Source organism: Mya arenaria, chromosome 13 (assembly GCF_026914265.1).
Source record: "Mya arenaria isolate MELC-2E11 chromosome 13, ASM2691426v1".
In the NCBI taxonomy this organism is placed as follows: domain Eukaryota; kingdom Metazoa; phylum Mollusca; class Bivalvia; order Myida; family Myidae; genus Mya; species Mya arenaria.
Window position 1 is genome coordinate 16,665,100 of NC_069134.1, and position 18,540 is coordinate 16,683,639.

The 18,540-nt window shown below is 35.9% G+C and overlaps 1 protein-coding gene across 12 annotated transcripts in view; it reads right to left on the minus strand.

Moving 5' to 3' along the window:
• Positions 1 to 18,540, minus strand: part of LOC128214242 (probable 3',5'-cyclic phosphodiesterase pde-5) — a 53,682-nt gene that overhangs the window by 21,923 nt on the left and 13,219 nt on the right. For 7 of the 12 annotated variants that reach the window (XM_052920609.1, XM_052920607.1, XM_052920611.1 and 4 more), the window contains exons 4-11: positions 5,834 to 5,986; positions 4,933 to 4,976; positions 4,185 to 4,296; positions 3,609 to 3,693; positions 2,817 to 2,922; positions 2,426 to 2,519; positions 1,673 to 1,731; positions 579 to 629 (exon numbers count right to left, since the gene is read on the minus strand). In XM_052920609.1, the coding sequence (XP_052776569.1) occupies positions 579 to 629; positions 1,673 to 1,731; positions 2,426 to 2,519; positions 2,817 to 2,922; positions 3,609 to 3,693; positions 4,185 to 4,296; positions 4,933 to 4,976; positions 5,834 to 5,986 (704 nt within the window). Of the gene's footprint in view, positions 1 to 578; positions 630 to 1,672; positions 1,732 to 2,425; positions 2,520 to 2,816; positions 2,923 to 3,608; positions 3,694 to 4,184; positions 4,297 to 4,932; positions 4,977 to 5,833; positions 5,987 to 13,677; positions 14,184 to 16,058; positions 16,119 to 16,326; positions 16,673 to 18,540 lie in introns of those variants that run through there. The other 5 variants (XM_052920616.1, XM_052920614.1, XM_052920613.1 and 2 more) reach the window with 5 other exon arrangements.

The following is an 18,540-nucleotide window of genomic DNA, read 5'->3' on the forward strand; positions in this document are numbered from 1 at the left end:
GTAAAATGTAATGTAATTATAAAAGAAGTTAAAAGTTGTTTTATTCGTTTTAGGCAAAGCCAACTATACTCAAACATACTAATGATAGGCCATAATTTGAATAACTTTACCATTTTTATACGTTGTTACGAGTGTTTTTTTATTAAAATTGCAAAACAGTTCAATACAAACAAATTAACTACTGGGATCGTTTTTATCAGCGTCTTGAGTCTGAATTTCAGACTTAGGCAGGGAAAATGGAATATGTAAAAATGCTATAAGGTATCTTTGATATACTCAAAAGTGTAAAATAAAGTAAGTTGTATAGGATACAACACATTACATCTTCTGATAACAATTTTACCAAAACAAAATAAAATCATTTTTGAGTATCAAGTCTCCAATTCAGACTCCAGACATTCGTGAATATTGGCCCAGACTTCTCGCCACGATAATGCAATCCCTTACCCAAACCAATATGTTTCAAAAAAGAAAAAAAAGAAGAAAAGTGAGTCGTGAGAAAACATTTGAGTGTTAGTAGCACTACAAGGGTTATAAATATAACTAGCTATTATTCTAATGCTGTTTCTGATGTATACCTCGACATATTCTACACAGAGATCGGCCCACATGACCATTGATATCGCCACCTAAAAGTAACACTTCAATGATGTCAATATATTCTGGAACACAGAGTTTCAACAGTACGGCATGACTATAAGTATCTTCCATGGCCGAGAGTGTAAGATAAGTTCATTCCGACCCGAGCGTAGGGTGTTTTGCGGAAACGAGGTTTACCGAGTTTCCGCAAAACACCCTGCGCGAGGGTCGGGATGAACCTATCTTACACGAGCGGCTATGGTAGATGCTTTTTCTCCCACCTCAGTTAAACAAAATTAAGTAAAAATGTATTTTTTTGCTGGAACTCTTTTGTGCTTAGTGAAAATAATTGCGTACGGATATGTGATAATTCGTGGTTGTCATGGATATTCGCGCAGTGATTCAGAGTATGTAAATGGTCTGATCGGTCTTTAAATAGTTCTAAGAAGAGTGAAGCATTATTTCTTGACAGATGCGTGAAAACTGTTTTCTGGTGACATTTGAAGCGAGAAATAATTAACTAGCGTTCTAAATATTGCCACAAGACAAGGTTTCCATGATGCGCTACACACGACAGTCTTCAACAAGGGAGGTCATTACAATGTGGTGACCATTAAAAGAAGTTCCATACGGGCATTTTATCTTCGCCCGTTGGCAAGATAAGAATTTCTAGCATGGTTAAATTAATGGATCTACTTATCTGAGATGGGAGAAAATATTTGTCTATATGATCGGGTAATGGACAGTTATGGTAAGGGCAATACTGTCAACATTTCATTGCACCGGCGTAAACAGTTTCTATGAAACAAACTTTACACCAAGTCATTTTCAAGGATCTCATAAAAACAAAACATTGCCCTATTTACTACATTACCAAATATAATAACATTCAACTTAATTTATAGCAACGTTTTAATACCGATATTAATATTTTGAATTATGATAATGTAGCGATAGTTATAGAATATCAACAGGAATCTTACATATCATTTTACGATGACATACTCGTTTATTAACTAAAAATACAAAGTAAATATGCAATTTGATTCTACAATGGCATAAGTGAATAACAGTATGAAACTTATAGCAGTACCTCTTCATCCTCCAGGGTGAAAATTCCCCCACCCACATTGCGGTACAGCTCTATAACACCTGTAAAATAGGTAAGATAAGATATTCTTTATTTCAAGTCGGTTATAATAAGCATAATAACGCAAGTTAATAGCTATTAGCCGACTTAACATACATCATACAGTTACAAGCAACCAAGTTGTAGAAAAGGAGAGATAAATAAATTTATACTTGACATGTTATAAGAACGCGCAAGAAGAAGAAAGTTTATTCAAGGAAGTACACATGAATGTTAATAAACACACGACTTTCAATAGACTAAGTAATATATAAACACATTAAGGGCTTTTTTAATAGACCAGATAATGCAAACTATTATATATTAGACTAGTTGATAAAAACACATAAGGGAATTTTCAATAGACTATGTGATACAAACAAATTGGTGAATCTTTGAATGACTAGGTAAACATACCGTATATAACGGTAATTTCAGGTATAAGCATGGCATAACTGTCTCATGTCGGCATTGCATCTTACCTATACTTATTTGAATGAAATTGTTTAACATGATCGGCACAAAGTAACGTCTCGATGCACACTTACGGACACTTCCAATCACACAAGACAGGATAACATTCATGTTTACAAGGAAGTCAGAGCTCTACAACCTTCTGCAACAATACATTTGAAAGATATGTTTGAATACCGAAACATATATTCTTCATTGCCTATGTATTACTCGTGATAAACCCGTATGTAATAAAAATCTAACCAGTTAATGATCCGTCCCCCTTTATAATGGGAAGGCCCATCACAGACTGGCATTTTTCTCCACCCACCGCCAGCCCGTCCGGAAACCGATCATCCTGTAAACAAAGATCGTGACTAGTTTCTCAGTAAGAACAGTACAGATGGTATAGAAAAGTATAACCGTTTTGTCCTACCATATCTCGCTAATTACGTTTTGTGAAATTAATTAAAAGGTTAATGAGTTCAAACATTCTGATTAAATGAAATATTGAATTGGTTTACACAATATCGTGGCGTTTCATTGCCCTCTGAAACATGCGTACTACCATTCCGGGATATTCAATGACAATGATCAAATTGACCCAGAAGTAATCAATATGTGTGAATACCGCTAGTCTTCCTGCGAAACATACCGCCAAAATATCGCCAGTTCTAACGGTTTCTGCTGTGCAGGCGACATATCCAGCCAGAGTTGACGAAAGGCGACCGCTCCCAACACATGATGACGTCATTTCACTCCTACATGATTAAAAATGAATTACCATTCGCACAGTCAAACACACTGCCATTGAACTCAACAATAAAGTGTATTTTGTAATTAATAAACTATTTGAAGATTGCATTGTTCAATTCTAGGGAAGCGATTTAGGAGAGTTACTTCTGCTTAGCTTTTGTTGCTATAGCAATACGTTTTAAAGGCATCTCTTCGTAAATAAGGACTGGCTTTTGTTTTTTTAGCAACACTTATTAAAGAGCTTAATGAAGGTGATAATGATGTTTTATGCGCCGAATAGCACTAATTAGTGTCCATCCGATATCCGATAACAGACACCGTCTAAAACCATAGTGGCATATGATTGCAGTATAATTGCCATGCTTTGATGTTCTTTTAGCATATCCTGCACGTGACAGTGCCAGCAAACGAAGGTAATAATAGAGATCCGATGTTTATCAGTTGATAATCAATAACATTGTACAAATTCTCACGTATTACGCCAGTAACATTCGAAGAAATGTTCAATAAGAGTGCATATGGGTTTTTTCGAAACGGTTATCCAAATGAAGAAGTAACCAAATGCATAAGATTGACTCCATCATTATACAATGATCTGTGCTTAATTTGTACATAAGTTTAATACATTGTTTTTTACATTCCCACTTCTCCACCCTATGTTTACTATGATTACCACAGATGAGTGACTCACTTGTTGTTGTTGGTAGGTTTCTGGTAGTATAGTTGTTGCTGGGAGGTATCTATGAGGTAGAGATTGTGGCCCTCCGCTGAGGTAGCTACAGGACAGAGAGACAAGGGTGATGAAATTGAAAAAAAAATGCTAATATGATGAAACACTTCAGCAATGTGTGTGAGTAGGTTCACAGCTCAATGTAAGATGTTTTAAGATACCTAAAATAATTAGATCAACGATTGATTGATTTGGGTAAGGTATGCATGTTTATGGTCTTACACCATTGTAAATCAAATTTAATTACAACCCAATCACATGTAGTGAACAGTTGTACAACTGGTACAATGTATACAAAATAGGATCGTGTAACTTTAACAACTCTTTTTGTTACGAATAAACTTAATTATATACTTAATTAACCTCGTAAGGTAGATGGTCTTTAATAGCTTGATCACAACTTTATTCATTTATATTTAAAACGGATTTGACATAATCATGTCAAATGAATCAGTGTTCCATTCTCTTCTTGCAAAACATAGAGGAGAGACAAATGTGTCTACAAAAAGTGTGTGGAGTAGTAGTAACTCTATTTACCTGTGGCTATACAGTTAGCGAGTTCGGCGAGGACCTGCGCCTTGTTTGAGTGGTTGTGAATATCCCGCGTGAGCTCTTGCAACAGGCTCCACTTCTTCGAGTGCATCGACGCCTACAAAAAAAGGTACCTTTAAAAAAATTCGTAATAAAGGGTTTGAGCCACAAACTTATTGAACAGACCACTGAACCTCCATAACAAAGGCAAAAATGCTTTCGTTATGACCCTTCGAAGATCCTTGGGTGGTATTAATACATAGCTTGAGCTACTCGATGTCATCGGGATTGGGTGGGGTTTTTTTAATCTCTAAGATAAATAGTGTGACTGTGTCCTCTTTATAACATCAAATTTACTTAGTGCAGAAAGCCACACGTTGTTTTCTATTTATAAACTTTATTTACGACTGTTGTCAAGATTTTTTGTTTGTGTTAACGTAGAGTTAGCGATAAATGTATTTTTAAATTCATTTTGTAAACGAGATTCTGAGATACAACATGTTAAGTAGGAATACAAATTTCACGACTGTATTTAATTTTGAAACATGTCTTATCTGGTATTGTATGGAGAAACTATTGTGAGAATAACATACATGTGTATATGATCTGATCGAACAATACACAAACAGATGATTGGTTAATAATTATGTCAGATAAAGTAAGACCTACACAGAACATCTGAATCTTAGCATTTGTCAGGAGAGTGTGTAACCCCTGATCAGTACTAGTAACAAGAGGAATACTTGCTTCCTACCTTCCATTTCGCTAATGTTGCCTTCCGATCGGGAATAATTTCTCCTGTAAAATAAGATAATATCATATTGTTAACGTGAACAATAGTATCAGACAGTTGGACTTTTGCTCTTTATAAATTGCAGACAAAAGCACCAGCAAGGATTTATATTTTAGTAAACAAATTAAATGAGATACGTGGTATACTTTTCGCAACGTATTTTCATGTAATTTACGGACTGTCGCAAAACACCATTAACTATAATTAAATGCGCCATTTCTTTGATATTATAACTGAATAATGTCAGTTCTTTCAAAAAGCCTTTACGTCATTTCCTAATATTTTGTGTGGAGTGAATGTGAAGTTTATTTCACAAATTTATAAAAGAGACTTATATTTCTTGAATGATTCTGAGTTTGGACAATATGCGTCTACTTATGCACCAGTCAATTATAACCACCCCCCCCCCCCCCCCCCCCTGGTGCGGGGGTATACCGGGGATAGCCGGGGAAAAGGGCCGTGTTTTTACTTTCCAGGTGGCTCCGCAGGGCCGGGTGACCGCGGTGGTTTTGCCATAGCGTCAAATTTAGCGGAGATTGGGCTTTATATAGAGTCTCTGGGGTGCGGGGGCATTTTGCCGGGGTTTAACCATCAGTTCGTCCCCGCAGGGCAGGGATTTTACCCGGGGTTGGCTGGACTGAAAGTCAAAGTCCCGGCTATTCCCCGGACCTGGGGGGGGGGGAGGCGTGGTTACAATTGACTGGTGCATTAGAGACATTGCCTACGTATTGCTAAAAAGAAGCTGTCATGTTAGTGTTTTTTTGCTCAACACTTACATTGAACGTCTTTATTATTTTATATATTTTTATAATATATATGACACATGTTTGGTTTTGGTTGAAGTGCTTTAAAACACCCCTACCGTTGAGATTCTCGCCGTGTCGATGTCGGCGCGCCTGCTCCTTCCATGCGGTCCAGCGGTTGAGGCGCTCCTGGTTCACATGACTTAACACATAGTCCTCGAGGAACTTTGGATTCTCGTGCAGGTACTGAATCACCTGGTCTTCGTTCAGGTCTGAAAATATAAAAAGGCGAGTTAAAAAAAGAGCTTTTTAGCTAAATTTCCTTTTTCACTTTGATAAAAGTATTATATGTGACATAACACAAACCATATAAATGATTATATTAAGGCACTGTTCCATTACGTATGTGAGGTTATTAGTATGTAATCGAATATCCTCCTAATGTCGAACTCTGTTATCTCGATGTTCTGGTTATGTCAAAATGTTTTCAAAAATGTTGGGTTTAGTTAAACATTTGTTGTATTTCGGTTATATCGAAAGTCTGATATCTCGAAGTATTTCTCGAGGTCCCAACAAGTTTGACATAGAGAGTTTTGACTGTTATTACACAAATAAATGGTTTAACGTGACAGCCATAAAAGCATGTTAATAACCCTTTAACCGAGATAATATTTTGTATACTAGCCAAGCCTCTGTTTAAATAAACCATTCACCTGATTGACACTTATAACGGCTGATTGCTGATTTACAAAATTCAATATACGGCAGGTATGAAAATAATTCTAGTTTTTTTTGTTATTGATACGTGAAAGATATGTTGGACAAAATGAATTGAGTTTCTTGCATATTCTATGTACGCTACAGTGCAATACTTGACTGTGTTTTCATGCTTTACGATGTAGAAATATTCCAAAGAATTATGTTGTTTCGGACAACATTATTTGATCTATGTCTATAGAATAGCGTCTCTTTCTGGTACAGTGGACAGATTGAAGAGAGGAATTTTCAGGCAAACTAAACTGAATTAAAATTGCGATCCGTGTTATACTTATGATGGAGTTATTAGATCACAACATTTTTTAAATGAACTCATTGTAATAAAACAAATAAGCCTGTCAGATGAATAGTTAAATACATTCATGGTGTTGTCAGAGAGTATTCAAACAGTGCCAGATTACCCTCTTATCCCACTAAGAGTGAGATCAAAAGTTCCATCCCATTTATACATATATGCTAGGAGTAAAGCGTTAAACAAATATTTATGTTCATGCCTTCTGCAGGAGAGAGCTCAATAGAATATAGGTCATTTGAAAGTCAATATTGAACTGTCATATAGATCTGCTATTTGTATACGTTTTAATATCAACGCCATGAGTGCGTCACAGCCATCATTAAAATTGCTTATTTCCGTAGGCAAGCCTTCTTGAATGCATAAACGAAGTGTCCCTGTACTGTTTTTGGGTATTGAAATCTTTGTTACCGGCCCTTAGGTCGATGTTTCCATTTAAACCGAAACACATGCATTATAACTCGTTAAGTGCATGTTTTAATAAAAAGAAAACAGCTATACAAAAACTGCGTGCAATTAACTTGATTTATATAATAACGTTCAACACTTGAGTGCCACTATTTACACTGAGGGTATCAAAATGACGCTAAAACATGTTCAATGCTTTTGTAAATGTCTTGTGAAATATATTTGAGCGCATTGGTACACAGTGGGTTCATTGGCCATTCTATAATGAGCCTATAAACTGGCACTGTCTTGTACACTAATTCACTAACACCTTGCACTTCTAGGTACGTATTTACCTGCAAACATTGCAGCGAATCCGCGTGCGTCTGACTTACACAATACAGCGTTCGTTGTCTTTTTCCCACTGATCTTTTTTAAGTACAAATTAGCCCGAATATTATCTAAACCCGATTACCCACGGATCAGTGTGTTAATGTATTCAAACCCATTACCAAGCTATTGATGTAAGGAACCGGCTTCTACGTTCTAGATGGCACCATTGTTAATGTATAATTTACGTGAATACCAAAAATATGAAAAATTTCCAAGTGAATGTAATAGTAAATAATGTTTGTTTTCAATATTTTCCACTGGAACGTTATTCGAAGTATTATTTTTACGATAATGCAAAGAAACAAAAAAACCACATCAAATGTATAAAACTTTGATGATTGTTGACACCACCAGACTCTAAGACGAAGCACGCGCTATAAACTTGAATTATGTATACATATTTTGAATATTTAACAAATAAACATGCATATAGTGCTATAATACTCTGACACTGTATATCCGTATGTTTAAGGAGTATAATGTTAAGAAATAATCATATCCGAATAAACATTTCTGGGATTCAGTCTTGAATTCACGAGTGATATAAATGAATGGCATCAAAACGTGTTCGGAAAAGAAATGTTTAGAAGTTTTTAAAAAAACTCTTACTTCCGTCAAAATTCTGGTTCAAAATTGTTATGAACATTAGCGACATAACTTTACCACTTATCATTGTGTTCAATGTTTATACTGAACAGACCTGCACGAGTTCCTCATCACACGTAATAACGGCGTCATCTCAGCGCGCTTTGCATATTATGCAAACATTGTTATATTCATTATTGGAACTGTATTAATCATAGTATAATCTGGCAGTGGTGATGTAATCATTTCAAATGAGGTAATCAAAAAGCATTTTAAACATAATGACAGCAACTATATTTATTTAAAAGCTGAGTAAAGCTTTTTTATGAAATCAACGTCACGTGACGACATCGGGTTGCTCGTTATCAGGGAGGGAAACATGTCAGCATCATTTTGCACTAGACCATCATTTATTTAGTCTTTATACTTGAAGTGACACTCTTATACTATATTAAATGATTGGTGAGTGCTAAACGATTTACTGTGATCTACTATAGTCTCTTAAGGTTAAAATGTTTTCTGCACCTTTCCTTCAAGTTTAACTCGGTATCCCTCATAAGAACCATTTTTTCGACATTTATTCAAACCTTTTGGTATATCAAAACAATTGTATTAATTGTGGTAAATCTTATTTTGGAGTAAGAGTGCATCTTTAATACACATGCAGTCGCAAACGAAGACACCATAAGCCTAAAGATAAAAACATAAAACGACAACCTGACGTCTGAATGTAAATAATTTCAGAAAACGAAAATAATAAAAAAAAAGAAGTACATTATTATTACATTTGTACTTAGACAGTAAATAATAATAATGCACGAAAAGCAGATGAATTAAAAGAAGAGTACAGACACATCCATTCACAGTCAGGGGAAAAGTTTAATGTGTTCTTTGTAGCTAGTTCATGACCTGTACAGATTTATAGATCTTAAGATTATAACGTACACGAAAGACGTCATAAGTATGAAAACAGATTGTCTTTTACAAATCTTGCAGATAGATATTAACAGGAATGACTACTTAAAGTTTAACAAATTACATAGATAAATATAATAGTCTATTTGCAATAAATTCAAGAAAGAAAACCAATAGGTCTACTTAAGTATATTTAAATGACATTTGATAAATTTTATTACTTGCCCCTTTCCGAAATGAGCAAACTTTGTAGCGTTTTCAGGATATTTATGAGCAAAAATTATGATTCCCCAATGTATTTTTAACTTTGTATTACTTCTGTGTTTGAATTGCAACTGATTTAGGATACACTATTTATTTGTACAATTAGCTCAATACCTCAGCACACCCAACATGTATACTTGTACTACTATTTATTTCGTATACATGTATATGATATGTTATAAAATATTGTGCCTTATTGTTAGTTACATGAAGTTTGAAATAATTTCATTTTCCCTTTTCACCCGACTTCTGTTAAAATATATTTTTTGCACTAAGAGTAACATCGTTTAAGCACTATTTATGACTTCATAACACATATAATTTCACCTGTGAACAGAGTGCCGTTGCACGATTTTCTCTTTTTGGAACAACTTGGTTTTTCATCAACCTCATCCATTTTATTTACAGCACTAATGCCATGAATATTACAGCAGACACTTTCCTCCCGATTCACTTATTAACATTGAAACTTAATCGTCAGCAAGTGTTTATCAAATACATTTGTTTCATCTTCAAAGTCCTTTTGCTTCGCCTATACCTTCGCAAGTCAAAGTATCTCATTTAAAATATCACTTTTACCCATATTGCCATGTATAACAATTGCAGGTACATTGTAAAATCCAGTCGAAATCTTGTAACACTGCTTTATCTTTAGAATTGTATTTCTTATACACATTGGAAGTATTAAGAAGAAAAAATATGCTCAATCTACAACCCGGTTTACAGCTCCGGCAATAACTCTGCAATAAATTACGAAATCTTAGTTTGACACCAAACTTAAACCATTCAAAACCTTTCTAATCGGTCATTTGGTTTGCAGGCTTTAAATTCAATACTGAGTCCATGTGAAATCAGATTGGGTTTTTCATTAATTGTAACTTCATTCAAATTAGGTAGCGGGACGTTCGTTTATACACACATCATTGCTGGCTAACATGTGGAGATTAATACCAGAGTTCACAGGATCAACCAGGGATCGATGCTGATCTTTCAATATGTGTGACTGCCCCCAGTAATTGAGTAAAGAAAAAATATTGACCATCTGAGGGTAGACTAGGCTTTTGCACTGAGGCGGCAACATGTTTGAAACGTTCCAGTCGAATGCTCTGAGGTTAATTGACCATTAACAGAAACTACAGTTTCTTCTGAAGAAGCAAGCAAAGGTTCGCATAGCGATACATTGATTTTCCTTTCACTTTTATTAGAGCAAAATCTCTGACAGAGCTATACCGATAAGATAATGTGTCTTAAGAATTGCTGAACTTAATTCAATAATTAATAAGCATTATGGAATCCATTTTCGTCATCCATTCACTTATTGTGTCCGTAGTGTGTTCAGCCTTCTTGATAATGACTTGTATCTTCTTATCAGGTATCAGTGTTTCCCATTCATAAGTGGACTGTTTGTTAATACTGTGCACGTAATTGATGAAGTGCGATATCTTAAATGCGATAACACAATTATTTTGTTTTGTTTTTATGGCAAAACAATATGTCCCAGTAACCTAGTCCTGGTTTAAGAAGAATTCCAAAGTTCATCCAATCGCCATGGGGTCTTCAATGACGTCATTTGACTCTCGCTTGTTTGATCAAGTCGATTGCCCTTGATAATTTCAGATGATTTTTCAATAAAGTATTTAAGTCATGAAGATATGAAAAGTTTTACTACTATGTTCATATTTACCCAACTGTTTAATATACACTGTCGCATTAATAATTTTCCTTCCAAAGACGCCGCGAATGTTAAGTAAACAGTTTCTCGCAAAGCCATTGTTAAGTGCTTACAACACAAGTCTGAAATTGAATTTGTTTGGATGCAAATTAAAAATGTTTTGTCGTGAAATGTCGTAACTAGGGGGCAAAGATGTGACGTATAATTAAATGGCATACATTCAGTTATCTAGCAGAAGTTATTTAAACATAATAAAGCCTCTACCTGAACCTAATGTCAGTGAATAAAAACCTATATGTCACTTTCAATTCTGAGTTCGATAAAAGTCGTCATCTTACTCAAAGTTAAATCTCTAAACGACATCTAGTAACATGGTACGTGTGTGTGTGTGTTTTGTAAATGAACCATATCCAGTAACATGTAATACTGTAAAACTATGGTCTTTTAACGTGCATGTTGATCCTGGTTACATCTATGGAGACAAACCTGTCGGTGTAACCCATACATTGACTTCACTCTCATCCATTGACCCTACTACTTATTTTGAATGAAATAGCAACGTGCACATGTAAGTCAAATACACAGATCTCGTGCATGAGCTGTTTAGAGTAAGAACACAAAGGGCAGGAAAAGTAAATAAGGGGTTACCCTTGGTGTACGTTTTTTTTTAATTCTTATCTCAAAAATATATTATTTCCATTTCTGAAAAAAACTTCCAATGATTAATAGTCCAGCTTAGATTTGTTTGCGGTTCCGCTATGTAGATTCTCCTGTACCTATAATCGTATATAAATATTGAATGCGCATTGTTTTTGCATGGATATATATTGAATGGAAGAAATAGGCCTAAACATATTTTTCAAATGTCAATTATTTAAGACAAAGGAATCAAAACAATTAAATTTGCTATTCTCTTGCATGTTTAAACGGGCTCGCTCATGTTTTGGCACAAATCTATTACCGGTTATCTATTACCGGTTATGCGTCAGAAAACACTTTATAACTACTTTTCTATTTGATACAAAATCTGCAGAAACAAAAAAAAAACTTTAAGTATAAAAAATGTTGTAGTGGGTTGTGAAACCACGCAGGAACTGTCAAGGGGAAAAAAGGGAAAACTGAGAGCAAAACTTCACCCCAGAAGGGCTTACACTTGTTTATACGCGTATATCTCGAAAGGAAAAACGCTATATTATTAAAGATAGATGCGCGACCGATTTCACCCATGAAGTGTAATAATTTTCTCATGAAATATATTGTTTACGTTATGATAAGTAGGTATCATTTTTCAAGAGCGTCTATAAATCTCCTTTGAAATATACTATCTATCATTGTTACACTTATAGTTATTTTATGCGAATTAACATTCGTAATATCTATAAGGACTAATAAAAATAGTGTAATGAAAATGCAAATGTCCTCTTAATGTTTATGTACAAAGCCGTTTAACTAGGCCTAAAATGTTATAACATATTGACTTTATTAAAGAAAGACCATTTGTGTTGTGACCTCTTCAATACATGCCACAGAACTTAACTTCGCTTAAGTCTTTAGCAAGCAACTTTATGTAGATGTTCTTCGATCGTCGAATGAATGATTTGAAAGTTGAAGGTATATAACCAATAGATTAAATGAAGGTTTGCATGGTTTAATATCGACGTGTATGAAGAAGTTTATAGCGGGTAGCCCCAGTGCAGAGTCAAAGATTACATGCGTAAAATGTGATTAGTTTTGAAAGTTAAATATAAAATAATTACGACATATAAACTGTTAGTGAAAGGTGTTTTTATTGGTTTGCAGCTTACTTTTCTAAACCGATATACGTCCATAATAGTGTGATTGCACTTTTCAAAGCACTTAAACTACATATCTTCTACTACTACTTCAACTACTGCTGCTGCTGCTGCTACTGCTACGACTATTACTACTACCACTACTACTACCACTACTTCTACCACTACTTCTACCACTACTTCTACCACTACTTTTACCACTACTACTACCACTACTACTACCACTACTACTACTACCACTACTACCACTACTACCACTACTACTACTACTACTACTACTTCTACTACTACTACTACTACTACTACTACTACTACTACTACTACTACTACTACTACTACTACTACTTCTACTACTACTACACTTACTACTACTACCACTACCACTGCCACTACCACTACCACCACCACTACTACTACTACTACTACTACTACTTCCACTTCTACTTCCACTACCACTTATATTTCTTCTTTTTCTTCTACCACTACTATCACTATCACCAGGTGATGATGATAATGATGATAATGATGATGATGATGATGATGATGATGATGATGATGATGATGATGATGATGATGATGACGACGACGACGACGACGACGACGACGGTAATGATGAATATGATGATGAGGAGGAAGAGGAGGAGGAGGATTATAATGATGAGGAGGAAGAGGAGAAGGAGGATAATAATGATGATCGAAACACAATACACTTTTATGTCACTTTCTAACCAAGTACATGTTCTGTATCGTATCTCATTTTCTTTATCGCGACCCATTGCCTCGTGTGAAACAATGTACTTTAGTGAGGTAGGAAATTTGGGTCAGTATAATACAATTGTAAATGGTTAATGGTTTGTGTTACAAAGATCATATCAAATACCTCACCTGTCATTGTGGTTAATCCAGCATGGACGCTTCACGACGTTTAAAGGGTAAAGCTTTCCCCTTGTTTTCAAGCGTTCGTTTCGTTTTTCATTTCACCAAAGGTAAATACTCCTCATGTTGTATTTTAATGTTGCGACATTGTTATTATTTTTTTTATAATTTAGAAATTTCGTCAAAGTCATAACATGTTTCACAAATATAGCTCCCAATCATTTATGCCTTTGTTGTCACACTCTTGTTAAAGGTTTATTTCTGCTACGTTCACAATAACTTTCCTTCACAAAACAAACCGTGAATGACAATCCGACTCTATCCCTTCGTGCCAGATATTTTGATCATGATATGAAATTCCTATTGAAAGTTTCAGATCATCTAACTTCTTTATATTCAATGCACACCTTTTAGTTTTCAAGCAGTTCAACAGATTACATATTTCATTACCTACATTTAAAAGATAACCAAATTCAAAGTTCACCTCTTGATGAGCCAGCGAGCCACTTAAAAACCTATAAATCTTCGATTTCAATATGAAATAGCGGAGTATTCCAATGCAAATGCTTCCATTTATTATTCCCTTTGAAGACGCTTAACTTTTACAAACATTTTCCATTTTAACTGATTGAATACGGTGGAATCTTTCAGATGATGCAAACATACATTTCAAAAGCACTGTATTCCTCGTCCTTGCAGGATGTCTCGAATGTGGCAGGGGTTGTAAAAGCCTCATCCATCATAGACATTCAATGTAAAGACACCCCGGTTATTCTCTAAACCTTTCCATTTTCATTTAAACCTGCCGATACTTAACTATAGAGAAAAAGTCATCGATATCTATGCGATCGGAATGGTGAAAGTAACGGGTGGCTCGACAGTCAATCAAATAGGCCAAGGGTATAATATATGTGTTGACTCGTTCAATGACATTTAGAAGTATACTGTTTAAAGACTATTAATGTTCGACAGTGATGTGCTTCAGAAATATAAGGGTTTTAAAGCTGCACTCTCACAGATTTACCGATTTGACAACTTTTAGTTTTTTGTCTTGGAATGAGCAATGTTTTTGCGTAAATATCTGCAACCCAGTGATTAAAGACCACTGACTAAATATCAGATCGCAGATTTTCATATTTCTGTTCGAAAATTAATGTTTTATGTCTTAAACCGTTACTAACGGTTTACAAAAATGCATAAAACATCAATTTTTGAACATAAATATAAAAATCTGCAATATAAGTTTTTGTCAGCAGTCTTATATAACTCGTTTCCATGGATTTTCGCAAAAATTGACTCGTTCCAAGACAAAAAAAAAATAAAAAAAGTTGTCAAATCGTTCAATCTGTGAGAGTGCAGCTTTAACATGATATAATGCTATACGGGTTCTTCGATTGCGCCAGATATCATTTCATTGATATGCATTTGTTTAATACTGATGTAACAAAATTCTGCTTCAAAGAATTCATAATTTTCTGCCCATACCTACCCTTAAATCTACCAACATATCTACCTAGGCAGATATAGTTGATATATGGTTATTTGAACATAACATACAAGCTAATACGGATCTCGTAAATATCGTCTTGGATTCTATCCAAGTTCGGATTATGGTTGTTTGGTCAATATACGTCTTTCAAAATTATAAACACACTGAGCCAATATAATCATAATTTGAACCCGATTGTAATTCACTTTTCGGGTCAATTAAACCTTCACATTTGAATGTTAAGCTCTTAGTCGTGTCATTATTTAAGCAACACGAAGATTATAGAATAAAGGCTTGGACGAAAATTTGTTTAGCTGTGAGATGAAGATTTGATCGGATGTTCGAAGACAGTTTTTTAACTAATCGCTGTTTATAATTTTGAATATTTATTCTCTAAATCGTATACCTATTTGTACTATCGGTGGTAGTATCAGTCAGAAATGCAGGAAAAATGTTTTGAGATGAAATTATATATGTATACAATAGAAGGTATTTAGGATGAGGAATCACGTGACTTAAAGGGGTTCTCGTATGGGTCACCACGGGTCACAACTTAGTAAACAATCGATTAATACTTGACTTTAAGATCTAAATAACCTTTCTGAAAGATAATATATGAACATATTTCTTAGCCTATTAAAGACTATGCTATTTTCTGCTTCTACACGTGTAAAATATGTTAGATTTGCTTGTATTTTAATGACGCAATCCTTGACCACGATCTCAGCGTTCCATCGTTCTACAAAGTTCTGTCAAGTTGAAATTTTGGCCAAATAATGCGTCTAAAACATTAAAACAAAAACGATTGGATGAAAATCCATTATTATTTTTAAACACGGTTTTAGAGAATGTGTTTGTGCAGTGACGCTCTTCAACGCAGATGTAGTTATGTGTCCATCACCTGAACATTTCAGATTGATTTGGCAAGGAGTGAAGCCAGTCTTGGAGACCCTCCATTATGTGAACATGTTTGTTCGCCATCACTGATACTGCCACCTATGGTTTGTACGGAAATGACATGAACAAGAACGGAGAATAGAGCTTCAACTATCCATATATAAACTGTAGAACTTTCCGATAGACAGAACATTTCAAAAATATAATACCGTTGACATATGGAAATACGATGTATTTTATTAAGGAATATTCCAGTAAAATATCTAAGTTACCTTTTTTAACCTTTTGTCAAATTATTTTGGCATACATATCAAGCAAACATGTACATTATATTCGATCACGAAAAGAAATACATTGTTCAAACAACCTGACTGTGGAGTTAAGACCTATCCAATTATTGAAATATTGAACAAGCATCCAGATGATATTTGCTTAAATCCATTCAGTGTTTGTATTCGACACAAAACATAGAATAAGAGAAGTCCCTCAACAAGCACTGTATACACAGGTTAAACATTCCGTATTACAGAAAACTTCTATTAATATTGAACACATCTAAGACACCACTTCTTATCCGTTTACTTTTTCATAGCCGATTAGAACTAAGGGTAACGAAACTGTAATTTGTTCGCAATAATATAACAATATGGGTAAGCAGCCGTAATATCAAGATTAAGCCGGACGATATATTTATTATCAATATGCGAACAGAAGAAATACAATTGTAGAATAGAAGTGGGTAGGAACAGGGGTGTTGAAGTAAATAGGTTAGTTTTAAACGATCCTCTTTACAAATACGGACTATCACAATAGTAGCACATTTTACTAAACAAATAGACTGCATTTTGTTATTTACTTTTCTTTCCTAAACCGGCAATAGCTGGGCGCAACCGCTTTTGTATTTTTGAGTAATGCCAAATTAAATAATATCGGTGATAGTGCCAATGTGTCTTTACTAGCAAGCGCGTATCAAAGTCATGTGGGAGGTTTGTCCACCATCACCGGTCAAAATGATGTGGGAGGTTTGTCCACCATCACCGGTCAAAATGATGTGGGAGGTTTTGTCCTTCATACCTAAATGATGTAGAAGTTTTGTCCACCATACCTAAATGATGTGGGAGGTTTTGTCCACCATACCTAAATGATGTGGGAGGTTTTGTCCACCTTGTCAAAATGCTGTGGGAGGTTTTGTCCACCTAGTCAAACAGGCTTTGGATGTTTTATCCGTGGAACGTTGTGCCCTCATTCACCGGGAATAGTATAAGAAAGGATCAGGGTATCAATCTATACATATTCTCTGTCACAACAACCACTATGAGAAGGGGCAGTGGATTGACCTATACATGAGCTCTCGCCCCCTTACTATTGGCACAGCCACCAGTGAGGGAAGGGGCCAGGGGATAAATCTATACAGAGCTCTCGCCCCCTTACTATTGGCACAGTCACCAGTGTGGGGAGGGGCAGGGGATAAACCCATACATAAGCTTTTGCCCCCTTACTTTTGGCACAGCGACAAGAATGGGGAGGGGCTAGGGGATAAAAATATACATGAGCTTTCGCCCCCTTAATATTGGCACAGCGACAAGTGAGGGGCGAAGCCAGTGTGGAGCGCGGTCAGGGGATAAACCTATATATTACCTCTTGCCCCTTACGATTGGCACCGCGACCAGTGTGGGAATGGGCCTGGGAATAAGCCTATACATGAGCTCTCGCCCGCTTACTATTGACACAACGTCCAGTGTGGGGCGCGGCCAGGGGATAAACTTATACTTTAGCTCTTGCCCATTACTATTGGCACAACAACCAGTGTGTGGAGGGGTCAGGTGATAAAACTATACATGACCTCTCTCACCCTTACTATTGGCACAACGACCAGTGTGGGGAGGGGTCAGGTGATAAAACTATACATGAGCTCTCGCCCCCTTACTATTGGCACAATTACCAGTGTGGGGAGGGGTCAGGTGATAAAACTATACATGACCTCTCGCACCCTTACTATTGGCACAACGAACAGTGTGGGGCGCGGCCAGGCAATAAACCTTTACCTGAGCTCTCATCCCCACACTATTGACACAAAGACCAGTGTGGGGAGGAGCTAGAGTATAAACCTATAGATAAGCTCTTCAACCCTTACTATTTGCACAAGGACCAGTGTAGATAGACGCCAGGGGATAAACGTATACATGAGCTCTCATCCCCACACTATTGGCACCACGACCAGTGAGGGAAGGGGCTAGAGAAGAAACCTATATATTAGCTCTCGTCCCACACTATTGGCACAACGACCAGTGAGGGAAGGGGCTAGAGAAGAAACCTATATATTAGCTCTCGTCCCACACTATTGGCACCACGACCAGTGAGGGAAGGGGCTAGAGAAGAAACCTGTATATTAGCTCTCGTCCCACACTATTGGCACCACGACCAGTGAGGGAAGGGGCTAGAGAATAAACCTATATATTAGCTTTCGTCCCACACTATTGGCACCA